General features: G+C 43.9%; 8 protein-coding genes across 8 annotated transcripts; 2 read left to right on the top strand and 6 right to left on the bottom strand.

Moving 5' to 3' along the window:
- Positions 1-1090: 1090 nt before the first annotated feature.
- F5147DRAFT_773676 (uncharacterized protein) lies at positions 1091-2772 on the bottom strand (the record flags this gene model as incomplete). Its single annotated transcript, XM_041441495.1, has 6 exons — positions 1091-1478; positions 1582-1891; positions 1939-2049; positions 2104-2128; positions 2189-2385; positions 2436-2772. The coding sequence occupies 6 exons, from the start codon at positions 2770-2772 to the stop codon at positions 1091-1093; spliced, it is 1368 nt and encodes a 455-aa protein (XP_041292921.1).
- A 2942-nt stretch (positions 2773-5714) lies between these two features.
- On the bottom strand, positions 5715-6516 carry F5147DRAFT_773675 (uncharacterized protein; the record flags this gene model as incomplete). The annotated part of the gene is made up of 2 exons (XM_041441494.1): positions 5715-6280; positions 6333-6516. The coding sequence occupies 2 exons, from the start codon at positions 6514-6516 to the stop codon at positions 5715-5717; spliced, it is 750 nt and encodes a 249-aa protein (XP_041292920.1).
- Positions 6517-6549: 33 nt separating this feature from the next.
- On the bottom strand, positions 6550-6887 carry F5147DRAFT_773674 (uncharacterized protein; the record flags this gene model as incomplete). The annotated part of the gene is made up of 2 exons (XM_041441493.1): positions 6550-6597; positions 6648-6887. The coding sequence occupies 2 exons, from the start codon at positions 6885-6887 to the stop codon at positions 6550-6552; spliced, it is 288 nt and encodes a 95-aa protein (XP_041292919.1).
- A 747-nt stretch (positions 6888-7634) lies between these two features.
- F5147DRAFT_773673 (uncharacterized protein) lies at positions 7635-8631 on the top strand (the record flags this gene model as incomplete). Its single annotated transcript, XM_041441492.1, has 2 exons — positions 7635-7715; positions 7771-8631. The coding sequence occupies 2 exons, from the start codon at positions 7635-7637 to the stop codon at positions 8629-8631; spliced, it is 942 nt and encodes a 313-aa protein (XP_041292918.1).
- An 815-nt stretch (positions 8632-9446) lies between these two features.
- Positions 9447-9644, top strand: F5147DRAFT_576879 (uncharacterized protein; the record flags this gene model as incomplete). Its single annotated transcript, XM_041431355.1, has 1 exon — positions 9447-9644. The coding sequence occupies one exon, from the start codon at positions 9447-9449 to the stop codon at positions 9642-9644; it is 198 nt and encodes a 65-aa protein (XP_041292917.1).
- Positions 9645-10477: 833 nt separating this feature from the next.
- Positions 10478-11750, bottom strand: F5147DRAFT_745761 (uncharacterized protein; the record flags this gene model as incomplete). The annotated part of the gene is made up of 6 exons (XM_041439784.1): positions 10478-10628; positions 10892-10995; positions 11026-11200; positions 11250-11412; positions 11455-11469; positions 11525-11750. The coding sequence occupies 6 exons, from the start codon at positions 11748-11750 to the stop codon at positions 10478-10480; spliced, it is 834 nt and encodes a 277-aa protein (XP_041292916.1).
- Positions 11751-11774: 24 nt separating this feature from the next.
- Positions 11775-12835, bottom strand: F5147DRAFT_745760 (uncharacterized protein; the record flags this gene model as incomplete). The annotated part of the gene is made up of 5 exons (XM_041439783.1): positions 11775-11898; positions 11948-12045; positions 12085-12147; positions 12195-12536; positions 12689-12835. 5 exons carry the CDS (start codon positions 12833-12835, stop codon positions 11775-11777), a joined length of 774 nt encoding a protein of 257 aa, XP_041292915.1.
- Positions 12836-14416: 1581 nt separating this feature from the next.
- F5147DRAFT_652829 (uncharacterized protein) lies at positions 14417-15369 on the bottom strand (the record flags this gene model as incomplete). Its single annotated transcript, XM_041433682.1, has 5 exons — positions 14417-14645; positions 14679-14995; positions 15084-15127; positions 15177-15213; positions 15328-15369. 5 exons carry the CDS (start codon positions 15367-15369, stop codon positions 14417-14419), a joined length of 669 nt encoding a protein of 222 aa, XP_041292914.1.
- Between the last annotated feature and the right edge of the window lie 450 nt (positions 15370-15819).

The following is a 15819-nucleotide window of genomic DNA, read 5'->3' as shown; positions in this document are numbered from 1 at the left end:
AACTATAATTAGGCTTGCCTGTAGTTAAATCCCAACACCAGCAATAAATATTGCCCTAAATCATATTTTACCTCTAGTACTGTATTATCACAGCCGCTAAATATATTTGGCAAGGTACGTGTTTACCACATTTACTAATTAGGGTAGCCAGCGCTCTCTACAGCGTCATGCCCACCATTCCTGCCATTCCCGCCATTCTGGCAGTTTCTGTTTCAGGTCTGTTTCCCAATGAGGGTTCTGTTTGGCAAGGGACGCTCCCACACCCCTTGCTCCTTACCTTTACGCCGCCCACACTGGCCAGGACAGCGCCTGCACACCATGTCCTGTGACACAGGCTCTCAAGAGAGTCTCAGGCTCAGAGGCCTCTCACTTCTATGCATCTCCTGTCATTCTGGCACTGCACTTCCATCTTAGGCTGACCAGGACAGCATCAACACACAACATCTCATGGCGCAGTCCCTCTCAGGCTCAGAGGCTTCTGTTTACAGACTATCAAGAAGCATTTTCCTCACCATTACCACCCTCTATCATTTACAGTGCCAACATGGATACCACTGCAACCTGCCCTACTATCACACTCCCATCAAGCATTCTCCTCCCCATTACCACCTTCTACGTCTGCGATGTTTATAGTGCTGACGTGGATACTGCAACCTGCCCTACTATCGCGCTCCCATCAAGCATTCTCCTCCCCATTACCACCTTCTATGTTTGCAACATTTACAGTGTTGACGTGGATACTGCAACCTGCCCTACCATCATGCTTGCCAAAAGTCATTTATCCTTATTGGTGTGATCACCACCAAATTATACCTATTTTGAATGTGAGTGCATAATTCAAGCGAAGTCATTCAAACCACTTATCAGTTCGATAGGTCGGATGTGCTCAATGAGTCTTACATTTACTTCTGATGCCCCTTGCTTGATGGTAGACTGTGGAATGGATTTCGAAGCGCTCCCGCATGATTCCCTCAGCCTCATGACCTTTATTGTAGTTATGCAAACATAGCCTGTATATGTTAATATGATGAAGTGTGAGACAAAACATTGAACTTGAACAAGAGTTGTGTGTGATATGCAGTAGGAAAATCTAAGGTGCAGGACCGAACATCCTATCTAAGTTTGCTAACATAGCATCAGAGTCAAACTGAGGGAAAGTCAATATATTGGAGTCTCTAGGAATATAAAAGTTGAAATCTAATGCATCTGGAGCATTGGAAGGGGGAGGGACATCAGAACCTGGCAACTGCAAACTAGCAGAGGTATTAGCTATATCAAAAGTAGAGGGTTGATTAGCAGCATGAGCAGCTGCTGGTGTGGAAGATCGGCAAACAGGCTCATCAACAGGCTCGTCTTGTTCTTCATTCCCATGCTCGTGCTCTTCATCAGTGCAATCATTGTCCTCGACGGTCTCAGAACTCTTGTACTTTTGTGGCAATTTGGGTTTGTGGCAGCTGCGAGCCCTTTGCGCTTCTTTCCTTTGTTAGAATGAGTTCGCCGATGGTGATTGATGATCTCGCCTCTGTCAATCTGCCCCTGGCATTTCGAATAAAGTTCCTTGAACTCCTCATCAGTTAGTACCTTCCATTTGACTCCCACTTTGAGTAAAGCATCTCGAGGTTGGGACATGCACTTGAGGCTTGACTAAGGTTAGCAAATGGAATGTTGTCTGGCCAGCCCTCAATGGCAACTTGATAGTGCTGAACAACGTTACGAAAATAATGTGTCCACTGCATCCTGGCATCAGGATCACCAGTGATGAGTTCTATCAATGCACATGAGTCAAATGCCTTGCAGAACACTAACAAAAACTGATGTAGTTTGGTGTTGATGATATCACAAATTTTCGAGCGAATCTTGGAGACTTGTTGTTTGTAATTTGTAGCAGTGCCTAAATGTAACAAGTCAGTAGGCAAAAAAATTAATGAACGTTCAAACCTTTCATCCCTTGCACTGCAAAACCTTCCATCTTGCTGACTAGATCTTGATTGTCGATCCCCATGACAGAACCCATGAAGTGTTGGACACCTTCAGTGGCAAAGGCAACACCTCACAGAGGGAGATCTGTAGAGCCATGCATCATATACAGAATGGTCTCTGCACCTGTGTGACAATTGAGGCTGTTGAGCTAGCAGTAGTATAGACTAGGTATCAGTAAGCTTGTAAGTCAAATGAATGAAGGACACACCTCATTTTTAACAGCTTTGAGAGTTTGAGTAATGTCATTTATCTTGGACTTCGTTGAGACACAGAGGCCAGTAACCTTTGTTGTTTTCCAATCGGCATACTCTGCAAGGATATTGTCTTGCTCATCCTTCAAAGGTCGAAGGTATTCATTCCAATGTTTGTGGATGAGTGATTCAAGTGCCCCTTGGCCCTGATTACCTGTCAGAAAATGTGTTAGTAAGTGTGTGTAACAAGTCAAACAAGCTTACGGTTCTCAGTCTCTTGGTTTTTCTTCCAGCAGAATGCATTCCATGCATTCAGCTTGGAACACCTCAAGCGAAGCAAACCATGACCAATATACAAGTCATTTTGCACGTGGCATACACATTTGTGGTGAGACACGGCAATGGTCTTCAGGGCCTCATCAAGCTGGTTCCAGGCGTCATTGAGGGCATCTCTGAATTGATGAGACTTCTCCTGTTGGCTGTGTTTGAGCATGGCTTGCGCTTCTTTGCTTAAAACAACCTTGGGACAAGTACAAGGTGGTAGTTGAATGCGCTGACCTGCAGAGATGTTCTTGACGACATGAAACAACTGAGAGACCATTGTTTGCTGCAAGGGTGTTAGCACTAGTTTGCATCCAAGCTAAGATATTTAACACACCATGAATAAATAAATAAATTTTGAGGCCATGGATGGCAGGTTCAGGGTAGATGGACACACATATTCAGACTGACATGAACAGACTCTAAGATCTACAAGAACACTAATCCAAAGAAGTAAAGCGCACATACAAAGACTAGAATTCCAAGGACCTTGAGAATGAGTGTCAGTACTGATATGATGCTCGGACCCGCACTGGGCGGTGAAGGTTCAACGATACAGTGAGAGACGAACAATGCTCCTGACTGTATCTATAAATGTTGTAAGGTCGCACGTTGCCTAGTCTGCTATACTTGAGACAACAAGTGCGTTCGACCCTAAAGGGGAAGTGAGTGCAGCAAGGATCTAGTAGTAGGCGCTGAAGGCGCTACTGGTTGGCGAATGCGAAGCGCGGGAAAGTGCAGGTGCGCACTGAGGCGCGAGAGGGCGCGAAGCGTGGGAATGTGCGTGCGTGTATGCGGAAACAAGTGAGAGTTAGAGTGAGTTTGCTTAAGTGATAATTAGACACCAGACAAGAGGTGAGAGATGCAAGCTGAGAGATGTTATATGCGAGGTGCCAAGGAATAGATTTCAACTATACTCCGCTAGGTAGTAAATGGGTATTGTTGTGGTTCAGTCCTCTGTCGTTCTGGTGGGAGAGTAAGTTTGTAATAGTATGTACTGCTGGCGCTTAAGTATGGCGCCTAAGCACTGTCATGCGGAGCCAAAGCGCTACTGAGTAAGGTATGTAAAGATATATGTAAGTAAGGGTCCATGATAAAAATAAAGATGGAACAATATGCAAATGTGAGAAATGGAAATATACGCACTAGGGAACTTGGTAGACAGTGGATGGATGCTTCCGGATGGCTGGCGCTATAGGGCACTCAAGCGTGGGAAAGCGCGCGCGCATATACATCGTGAAGTGCGGGAAAGGTACGCACGCAAGTTGCACGATGCGCGGGAAAGCTGCGCCTCATGTAGGAATGGCTGTAGGAAGCATACAGAGTGATGCTACAAGTTCGTGCTGTATACTCCTTGGTGAAAACTGCAATATTGCACAAGGAGAGGCATGAGTCTCTACAGCGGGAATGAGTGTCTTTTGATACTCATGTCAAGGTCTATGGAAACTCGTTGGATCCATGTCATTCCAGTCCTCTCCTAGAAGTTTCCTTTGGCCCATAGCCAACTGGCATATACCTGTACTCTGATCTGTCCTCCGTCCATGTCCTTTCTGTGTCCACCTATCTCTGTTGGTGCATGTTCATTTTCTCTTGGTTTGACTAAACAATATCAAGGCTTATTACATGTAACCGCATATTCCGTTCCACATGCATTCTCATTACATATTACTTATCTGACTCATTTCATTGCTACAGTTCTTGCCTATGGGTTCCGGACACTCATGCAGTAGGATAAAGTCTCGCACGCTACATACAGTACATTACTTCCCTTCCCTCAGACACTACCTTTGTTTTGCAGAGTCACCTTAGACGTTCTTAGTACTTTTGATCAATTGACAAAGCTTTGTTCATTCTCACTTTGAACCCATGTGTTCTTGACCGCTCCGAGAACGCGCTGTAGGACTTGGAGTCCTTGTGGCCTCGTAGAGGTCTATTTTCCGATGCATGTTGAATGCTAATCATTGCCTATCATATCCGACTCAATATGCACCAAACCCGAAAACATTGGACATTGGACATCGGGTTTCGCATCGGGTTTCGCATCGGCCGATCGGATATCGCGCGCACTCATCCTACCTATGTCCAGTCTCATTGCACTAGCCCCACTAGGTGCGTAGTTACTTGTTTTCACATCGCTAATATTGTCAACTGCGTTATTACATGTATTCCCATACTCCACAGTACCTCATGTCTTATTACATAGGACATCGGACCCGAAATATTGTGCTACTACTTTCACCTATAGGGTTCCGGATTTCTATGTATCTACTTAAATATTGGACTCCCCATAGCATCATCATCATCCGAGTAGAGGAGAATCGTCTCCGATGCTTAGGGGTCAAACCCAATATTTCGTAGTTCTTAGTTGACATTGCGAATATCATCGTTCCTTCACTGTCCGTATCCATCATTGTTATTATTGCGCACATCGCTCGCTTTTCCGACGCTCACTATAGCGTTACTATTAGTTTCCGATAACCCGAACCCGATAACCCGAAACCCGAAAAACATCGGACCCGACACTTTTGCATTGAACATCATAATTATACCTTCAGACATTGTTTCCCGCGCTCGGATTATTGACCTCACATCACCCACTGACCTCCAAAACTATTCCCAGGCTGCAGACCCCTGGGTTGAACGCACTTGTCCGCAAGTATAGCAGATAGGCAGTGCAAGACCACAACATAAAGATATCAGTTTGGAGCCACCTTTGTATAGCCCCACTCTGTGTTGTATACCTACAGCGCCTCTAAGTTTCTTTACCTAGGCTCTGCACGGATCCGAACCACTCTCGGTTTTCCGACTTAGCATTTTATACCTAGTTATACCTCGGCCATAAACCTTGTCTATACCTAGCTGCTACTTGTGGAACCGCACCTTACCTAGAAACCCACCGCTCTTTACCTAGGATCCTCTCACTTTCGTTTATTTCACATCACACATTCACTGGACCCACAGTCTCGCTTTCGCTCTTATCAGCGGACTCGCTTTTCCAAGGTCGACTTAGTTCTTCATTCTGCATTTGCTCCCTTTGCATTATACTTGAAGGAAGTGCTTCATAGCAATCCTCTTGGGTCGAGACAGCACACCCGCACTCAGTTGGATTTATTAGTGCTCTAGCTTTCTTGCTGGCCAGTCACTATTACTTCTTCACACCAAATATGATGAATCATACTAACACCAAAAGAGTTAGCACAGATTGAACAGTTTGAAATAGTATCAAAAAACACCAACCTTGACAACCTCGGGTTGGACTTGAAGGTCAGTGAGCAGAGCCTTCGACAGGATAGCAGCCTGTTCGTAAGTAAGGTTCCACTTTGGCAACCTAAACACTACCTCCCATCGGCTGCTGTGGGTAGTTCCAATCAAGATTTGCAATTCAAGCAAAATTTCATCCTTCAAACCGAGCCAATCAAGCGCCACATCGGTATTTACTCCAATGCTAATAAGTGCAGGGCCAAACCTTGGCTTGTCATGGCTAAGTTCCTGGCCCAAAAAAAGCAGGCCTGCGTTTTTGTCTCCAGAGACAAATACATCTGTGAGTCGATGTTGACAAATCCGCTGGGAATGTGCTGTTGGTTTTTTCGCAGTGCTGATAGCCAATTCCACTCCCTGACGAATGGCCACAGATGGGATGTTGGTTGGAGTCTTTGACCGAGCTTGAACTTTGAAGTCATTGGAAAAAGCTTGCAGTGATTGTGCAAAGCACTGAATATGGGCTCCAGCAGCATCCATGGGTGCAGGAAGGTACTGTGGACTGTGAGCATTGATATGTGCAGCAGGAACTTCAGAATTATGTTAGCAGTGAGATTAGTATATGAAAATCAATTGACTTACAGTGCTTAGGTGGTTTGATGTCTTTGATAGCACAACACTTGGAAAAGCGTTGAAGATGAGGTAGCACAAATTCTGCAGAAAAAGCCTGTACTAAGGTAGCAACATCTCCACTGATGTGCTGTGGTGTCTCTTGAAGTTCACAGGGTGTGATGTAGAGGTCAAGAGCAAGTTCCTCAGGCAACATTGTTGAAGACACTTCAGAGCCTGAGCCTGGGCATCAAATGAGGAGAGAGATTTCGCCATCGATATGGTCTTGCATGGTTACCTGAATAATTTATGAAATTTTAGAAAGAATGTATGAAAGTCTAAACTTACTGCATCAAAAAGATCCCAGAGTGCCTCAACTAGTTCAACATGAGTGAGAGTCCTCTCTTTACCATTGGTCTGATTGAATGCAGCATATGCTGGGTGAAGACCACCAGGTTTCCTAGTGTGATAATGAGTACCATCGATGTGTGTGTTGTGCCTAAACAATGCCCTTCCAGCTGCTTGACGTTTATTATTGCTGAAACCTTGTGCAAATGGCGATGCATGGAGAGCAGCTAGACTAGACATTGTGAAATGACCAGGTCCTGGTACTAGTGTGAGCATCTCCATTGGCGATAATTTTTGTGCAGATAGCTGTAGTTTTGCCTTTGGGGGAGTGAAAACTATGATGTTGAAAACAGACTGCTGTAGTTTGAACGTAAAGGTCAAAGGTGCTAGTAAAGGCTATTTAGTAACACATAATAGGAGTGTTCACCCTACCATCAGAAATGTTTTGGTGAACATTGATGGTATTGACAGCGGTCATGTAAGCAAGCCTGGCGCCTCAATTACTAGACATATTAACACTCATGTAAGTATCAGGTCCAAGTAGAGTAGCTTTCAGACCATTACTCTTGCTATTCTAAAGTTCAAGCAGGGTAGCTTTCAGACCACCGCTCTCGCTATTCTAAAGTAGATTGATATTCAAGCAGGGTAGCTTTCAGACCACCACTCTTGCTAACGGTTCTATGAAGCTGATTCTAAGATAGACCTCACTCATACTTTGCTTGATCATGTGATCAAAATTGTGACATTTCGTGACAAAAGTGCCAGAATTGCATCTCATCCTTCAATTCATTTTTGTTTGCCAATGTAAAACCCAGGGAAGTTGACTTAAGTACATCCCCAGAGGACCTAGGTTTTAAAATTTGAATACCTCTCAAACTGAGAGTAGAGATAGCATTTCAATTTTGTCAGCTACTTGAGATGTGTTCCACTTTAGGAATTAGCAGCAAACAATAGAACTAAGTAATACTACTACACTACCTCTCCATCATGCCGAAACGAAAATTGTTCAATGTCACAAATCTTGGGAGTTGGGCAAAGCCACTTGGTCACTCAGGAGACAAAGAGAATGTAAGAAAAGTTATTCAACTAGCAGCCTACACAAATACTGACACAATGGCTACAGGATGTCCCAACAAAAGTTATTGTATCCCCTCCATCCAGTCCGAAGAAGAAAAGGCAAAAGAGAGAAATGGTTAGTACCACAATACCATTGGATCCTCCTCCCTTTGTGCTACCAATACCAGAGCCCTCTCCACTTCACGAGAACACCAATTCACCAAGAGAAAATCTCCTCGAGTCTAAGCACAAGCATCTGAGTCAACTGGCTAGAGTAGACACTGTAACAGGGTTTTACAAGCCCTCACCCACTATTGAGGAGGCATTTTTAGCCTTCAATGACATCAAGAAGATTCTTAGACTACCAAAGACGACTGGTGGCTACAAAGACCTTGAGCTTGACTCAGTCTTTCGTCGCCGACTCGAAGGAATGAGGCAATTCTTATGGGTCTATGTTGACCCTCAGTCTTCAGCATATGGAAAGTGGACAATGGCATCATTACACACTGCAAAGGCTCTAGAATGGAGGCCTGCACACTCACAAGTACTCCATGAACGAGTACATGCCTTCATTGCAGATCGTGAGGATCTCCCAATCAATATTTATGGGACATGGAACAAGTCACTTCTTGACAAAAACGAGGATCTTGCACAGGAAATACACATGCATCTACAAATGACTGGAAAATATGTAAAGGCTATGGACCTTGTTGACTTCCTCGATACACCAGAAATGCGAAAATGGAGTGGAATCACAAAGCGAATTAGTCTTGCAACTGCGCAGCGATGGATGAAGAAGCTCAAGTACTGCTGGACAAAAGACCCAAAAGGTCAATTTGTTGATGGTCACGAGAGAGATGATGTGGCTTACTGGCAGGAGGTTTTCTTGCCTGCATGGGCAGCAATCAAGGAGAAGACTCGAGATTAGTCTTGTCACAATGTCGAGACTGACAGAGATTACCCTCGACCATCACTACAGGAAAAGAAGACTGTTATGTGGTGGCATGACAAGTCCACATTCTATGTCAATGATCATTGCAAAACATGATGGGTCCATGAAAGTGAAACAGCTGTGCCCTATCCGCAGGGGGAGGGACCATCACAGATGATTGCAGATCTTGTTTCTGCTGATTATGGGTGGTTGCACTCACCTGATGGAAAAGAGGAGGCTCACGTTTTCTTCAAAGCAGGAAAAATTTGTGAAGGGTACTTCATGAATCAGGACATCCTTGAGCAAGCTGAAAGGTCAATGGATATTCTAGAGAAGTACTACACCAATGAAAACCACATTCTCATCTTTGATAATGCAACAACTCACTTAAAACGTGCAGACGGAGCTCTTTCTGCAAGAAATATGCCAAAGGGAACATTGAAAGCACAAACCAATTGGGGTGTGGAGGTTAATGTTTGAGACACGGCTGGCAACAAGTTTACAGTGGAGATGGCAAACCATTGAAAGAAAAAATTTGAATGGACAATGCAACTTTTGCAGATGGATCAAAACAGTCACTCTATTTTGGTGAAGATGCTGGACCTAAAGCAGGCCTCTTCAAAGGGATGGCTGTAATCTTGTACAAGCGAGGCCTTATCCAAGAATCAAAGCTGCGAGCACAGTGCAAGGACTTCAAGTGCGTGAAGGGAGCAACAAATTGCTGTTGTTGTCGAGTGCTGTACAATCAGCCAGACTTCGTTGCCGTCGAGTCAAATCTAGAGAGGACCTGCAAAGCAAAGACCTTGAACAAAATGTTCTCTCTGCTCTCGAATCAGTGCCACTTGATAGTATGCGCCAGTGTGTTAATTGTTAAAACATTCAAATCTTACATTCAAATTTTCACACCAATCAGGTTTTCAACACAAGCCTGCCGATTTATGGATGCATACCATAGAGGATTAAATGGGAAGCAGGCTGCATGGGCCTCGAAGAAGTATAGAGGCCACTGAATGCTACCAGATAGCATTTTGCACGATCTCGACTAAGCTCGTGTATAGCGTTATTGTCAATAGTCAAATGTAACATATGTCACAGTCGGTCACCGCTAGAGTCACCCCACATGATTAAGTGAGGTATGGCTGCAGTCTATCTTATGTAAGTAAGCCTGCCTCAATCACTATACATTAACCCTCATGTAAATCTCATGCTCAAGCAGGATAGCTTTCAGACCGCTGCTCTTGCTGTTCTAAAGCTGATTCTATGTAAGTAAGCCCACCTCAATCACTATACATTAATGTTTTGACACTCATGTAAATCTTGATATTCTAAAGTAGATTAATGTTTAAGCAGGGTAGCTTTCAGACCGCTGCTCCTGCTCTTGCTGTTCTGAAGCATGATTATTATTATCAGAAGTGTCATTAAATACATAGCAGAGTGCTGTAAATCGCAAGATAAATGTTAATTGTTAATGGATTGTAGATAGTCAGCCATGTCCTGCATCAATGAATCATTCTCTTCAGCATCTAGGTCAATATCAGAAGTGATGATATCATGCAGATCATCAATGATGTCTCGTTGCACTGTGATATAATTAGTTTCAAAACATCAAATAACAAACACTTGTGCAAAATGTACCAGGACAGGTAGGACAGGCTGAATCTGCATTATCATTGCTAGACAATGTGAACTGATTAAGGCAGACACCAGCACCCCTCGTTCCTGAAAATGCAGGAAGTTTCTCAATGTGATCTAGGCGAAAAGAATGAATAGCATTGATGGCCATACATGAATGCCATTGGCATCGAAGCTCATGCCCCAACTGTGGGTTCGAAACACGAAGATCCTATATGATAGTAGAGGTATGGAGTTCTTCATCATGAATTGCCATATGCAGACGGCGAACTTCGACATTGAGCTGAGTAATTTCTTTGTGGGCTCGACAAAGCTTGAAATATTTGGTGGTCACCTCTTGATGAGCAGGCGTTGCCCAGTCACTATTTTGAATATCAGTGCGAGAATGGCGCAGCAGATCAAATTCACCAAGGAAACTGTAGTCAGCAATGTCTTTCCAAGATACCTTCTGTCATGGTGGATTTAAAGCGACAGCTTGGACATTATAGCAGTTGATTGCATTTCAAATGGCTTCTGATTGCCATTGTAGTGCTTTGCCAAGTTGTTGACGTAGTTTATACCCTAAAAATGTGAGCTCACTGAATGTGTGATTTGCGATAAACAAATACCTGTGCTGGACAATGACAACTTTGAAAGTTCAAATAACCTCATAACAACCAGATGCTCCAGGTCATCTAGCGCACTGTGATACTTGCTGAGAGATACTTCCTCCTTAAAATGGTTATACTCCTGGCCACCAATCTCCCATCATGCATCAACAGCCAAGAGAGCTTCTATGTGCACAACCAATGCCTCGGCATGCTGTAATTTAGCATATGAAGAGTCGACCTGAATACGAGCTTGGGAAAGTGCATTGTTTATCTGCTCCAGGTTACCGGCTGCAATTGCAGTGAGAGAACTATTAGCAGCTTCGCATGCTAAGTCCCAATCAGCCCTAATAAATTAGTGTCAGGGCCACATATCAACAAAATAGTTATCATTACCTCCATTCAGCAAGCTTATCAAGCACCTCAATGTACCAAACAGAGAGGTAATCTTTTTCAGGTGACTGCTTCGAACCGTCAAGATAATCATGTTCTTCCTTGAGGAAGCGAGGGAAGTCAACATCAGTAAGACCAAGCTCAGATTGAATGATGGCTAGTTCAGCTGTGAGCATGCTAATCTGTTTGGTTGCTTCTCAGTAATGACTTGATAAAAAATTGGCTGACAAAATATCAGTTTCATAATTGAATATTAGGTCCTTAAAGAAATTATGCACAAAGCACAGCATACTTGTCAGCATTCCAAAAAGCAAAGTGTTCTTTAATAGTTTGGTGCCAGTGGAACGGGCTTGCATGTCTAGTGCTACGAGTGAGCTCATTTGAGGCGGAAAATATGTGCTTGCACCCTTCACCCTCACTGTGTCCAGTGCCCAAAATATACATTGGATGCCAGACCAACTGGCATTTGTGGTTGTGTGCATGGCTGTGAAACGTGCCAACCATCATCCGAAAATTCAAGTCTAATGCTCATGGGCATAAGGAGCTATTCATTAAGGTCTTGGAGAACACGCAGCCAATGTCATAAGTGCAAGTGCAATTCTTCCCATAAACCATAAGAAGCTTATTGATGAGCACGAGGGGATATTTAGCTCTATCAAATCAAGTCAGTGCCAAATTAACTGACGGCAAGAGTGAATTACAGTTCTCCACTTTGGATCATGTCGCAGGCCAGGAGTATGAAATGATGATGACAGGCAGCAATAAAAATGCTTGATTCATGGAAGACTGAGAACATCTTCTTGTGTGTTTTGGGTCCGGCATTTCACCAGCAACTAACACAAGTGAGTGAGCCCAGTTTAGCCTTGATGGGTTCATCTCCCCAATCATCTAGACTTGAGTCCTGTATGACATCATTAGGCAGTGATAATGTCAGAAGAAAAGACTTACTCCCTGAGCTTTAACTTCACCCTTGAATTTGTCTACAGCCATGGGTCCAATCCAGTAGTCAGAACGTGCCTTGCGAGAATCTATGCACACAGTTGTACCATATATAGTGGAATTCCAGTGTTTCAAGCTATTGTTGCCATCTATCGAGACGAGCCAGTCAAACTCAAGTGTGGGCTCATCCTGGAGCTTATAGAAACATGCTGGACAGGAATTGAGTAAACGCCAGTTAGGCGTGTCGTGATTCAGGGCTGCCCGGAGATGCTTATCGACAGAATGAACAATTTTGAGATATATGTCATATGCAGCCAAAAATGGCATGCACAAGTATGGCTGATAAGGAATCTATTAAATGCCCATCGTGAGATGGTTCACCAGATGAGCCATGCACTTACGTCATGAAGAAAACACAGAGCTTTGCATTGAGCTTGGATGCTGAAACAAGGACACATTCAATGAATTTGATGGTAGGCGGCAAGAGTGCATAAGGATATTACAACTGTGGGATACATTGGCGCACACCCAATGTAGCCATGGTAGATCAGGGTCTCATTAGGGTACTTGTGAGACAACAAAGATTGAGGTGATGAGTGGTGTAGGACTTGGAGTCCTTGTGCCTCATAGAGGTCTATTTTCTGATGCATGTTGAATGCTAATCATTACCCAAATCATTCCCTATCATATCCAACTCAATACACTCCAAACCCGAAAACATCGGACATCAGACATCGGGTTTTGCATCAGGTTTTGCATTGGCCTATTGGATATTGCATGCACTCATCCTACCTATGTCCAGTCTCATTGTGCTAGCCCCACTAGTCCGCAGTACATCATGTCTTATTACATAGGACATCGGACCCGAAATATTGCGCTACTATTTTCGCCTATAGAGTTCTGGATTTCTATGTATCTACATAAATATTGGACTCCCCATAGCATCATCATCATCCAAGTAGAGGAGAATCATCTCCAATGCTTAGGGGTCAAACCTGATATTTTGTAGTTCTTAGTTGACATTGCGAATATCATCATTCCTTCACCATCCATATCCGTCATCGTTATTATTGTGCACACTGCTCGCTTTCCCGATGCTCGCTATCGCGTCACTATTAGTTTCTGATACACTGAACCTGAACCCGATAACCCAAAACCCAAAAAACATCGTAATTATACCTTCGGACATTGTTTCCCGCTGAAGGTACAACAATTCAGATGGTGAGTCTGAACAATGTTGGGTCTTGCAGAACCTAGCTGCTATTCGACCCTAAAGGGTTTCTGGACCAGGCTCAAGGCTCAGAGGAGAGGAAATATGATAGAAACTTGCTGAGTACTCAGACTCATACTGGTAACTGGTGAAAAGGTAACTTCCTTATGTAAGCTACAAAAGTGCAAACATAACACTAAGGTAAAAACAGTCTCTGCAAGCCCAGCCAGAAATGAATCCCTACACCACGCTCGGATTATTGACCTCACATCACTCACTGACCCCAAAAACTATTCCCAGACCGCAGACCCCTGGGTCAAATGCACTTGTCGCACAAGTATAGCAGATAGGCAGTGCAAGACCACAACATAAAGATATCAGTTTGGAGCCATCTTTGTATAGCCCCACTCTGTGTTGTATACCTACAGCGGCTTCGCTCTAAAAATAAATTAGCATTAATAGCAGAGCAAAGTCCATCATACATACAAAAAAGATCTACAAGTTTGATATTACATACTTAGCAAAAGGCACTGAGTATCACTTGAAGATGGCGCCATGGGTGGTTCATTGAAGGTTGGCATGCCATTCTCAGCAGAGCGAGAGTGATAGTCGAGATAAGCATCCACAAGGTGACCTATTTGAATATCCCAGTGAGCCGTCTGATTTTCTGTGTGGTCATGGCATGTGCAGTGATCTGTATAGCAACTATTATGTGGGGTGAGACTAAGCAAGGGAAGATAGGTAAATAAACTCGCCAGCTGCTGATCTTGGCAATTTGGCTTGCAAGACCTTCAAAAGCTTCATGACCTCCACTGTGGGTACAACAATTTTGATGGTGATTCAGAACAATGTGTTGGGTCTTGCAGAACCTAACTGCTATTCAACCCTAAAGGGTTTCTGGACCAGGCTCAAGGCTCAGAGGAGAGGAAATATGATAGAAAACTACTGAAGACTCAAACTCATACTGGTACTGGTGAAAAGGTAACTTGATTATGTAAGCTACAAAAGGGCAAACATAACACTAAGGTAAGAACAGTCTCTGCAAGCCTAGCCAAGAATCAGTCCCTACACCGCCTGCGTGACTGAACTCCAAGCCTTCCTCTCCTGGGGGTGCTGTGTATGGAAGCGCTTCAGAATCCATTCCATGGTCTACCATCATATTCTCCACCATATCGTGATCTTCTGTTGATATCTCTAAAAAAACTGTGAACACTACCTTGAAACTCAGAAGATGAGCACCAACCTTAAATCTCAGTGCAACATGTAGCATCTGTATCAGCTACATGCTGGAACTGCTTGCTAGCCATAAGGATGTGTGTTTGGTGATGACACCCTCTAAAATTGTGCGATACAACTGATTTTGAGAGCTCATTGAGCCTGAGAGGGACTCTGCCGTGAGACATTGTGCATTGATGCTGTCCTGGCCACTGTGGGCGGTGCTATGAAGGTAAGGAGCAAGGGGCATGAGAACACCCCTTGCTTGAACAGGGCCTAAGACAGAAGCTGCCAGAATGACAGGAGATGCATAGAAGCGAGAGGCCTCTAAGCCTGAGACTCTCTCAAGAGCCTGCATCGCAGGACATGGTGTGCAGGTGCTGTCCTGGCCAGTGTGGGCGGCAGCATAAAGGTAAGAAGCAAGGGGTGTGGGAGTGCCCCTTACCAAACAGAACCCTCATTGGGAAACGGACCTGGAATGCAAACTGCTGGAATGGTGGGAATGGCGGGCATGACACTGTAGAGAGTGCTGGCTACCCTAATTAGTAAATGTGATAAACATGTACCTTGCCAAATATATTTAGCAGCTGTGATAATACAGTACTAGAGGTAAAATATGATTTAGGGCAATATTTATTGCTAGTGTTGGGATTTAACTATAGGCAAGCCTAATTATAGTTGGCATGGCACGTGTGTACCAAGCCTAGTAAGGCTTACTAATTGGGATAGCCAGGTGGAGTAAAAATGGTAGTGTGACATAGTGTGATGTGACGACTTCTGTGCGGGTGAGAAATTTTGCATCTATGCATTGCTGACAGATTTCGAGGTAATGATCAAGAAATCATCTCTATTTGACTACTGAATACATCTGATTTCGTACAATAGTCATCATACAATTGTGTAGCTATGTGGGCTCAAAACCCGAAACATTGTTTCAAACCTGTGGAGAAAATCCAGGATGAGCTGCGATGCCCAAAACAGAAGGAGCCCTGTGACACATCAAGGCGCAGACTGGACTAGGGCTGGCCACTGTAACTGTATATATTTACGGCTGTACAATTTATGGTGGGCTTATGGGTACTACCCATACCATACCATATGTCATACAATACATTCAAAATATTCAATGGTACGGTACGGGTCATCATACAGTCATACGACTGGCTATACGGTCGTATGGGAGATGAAAAACAAGTAAATTACAGTAGT

The sequence above is a fragment of the Suillus discolor genome, assembly GCF_016758755.1.
Source record: "Suillus discolor strain FC423 chromosome Unknown F5147scaffold_27, whole genome shotgun sequence".
Lineage (NCBI taxonomy): Eukaryota > Fungi > Basidiomycota > Agaricomycetes > Boletales > Suillaceae > Suillus > Suillus discolor.
Note: the sequence above shows the minus strand (reverse complement) of the source record. Positions and strands in the feature narration are given on the sequence as shown.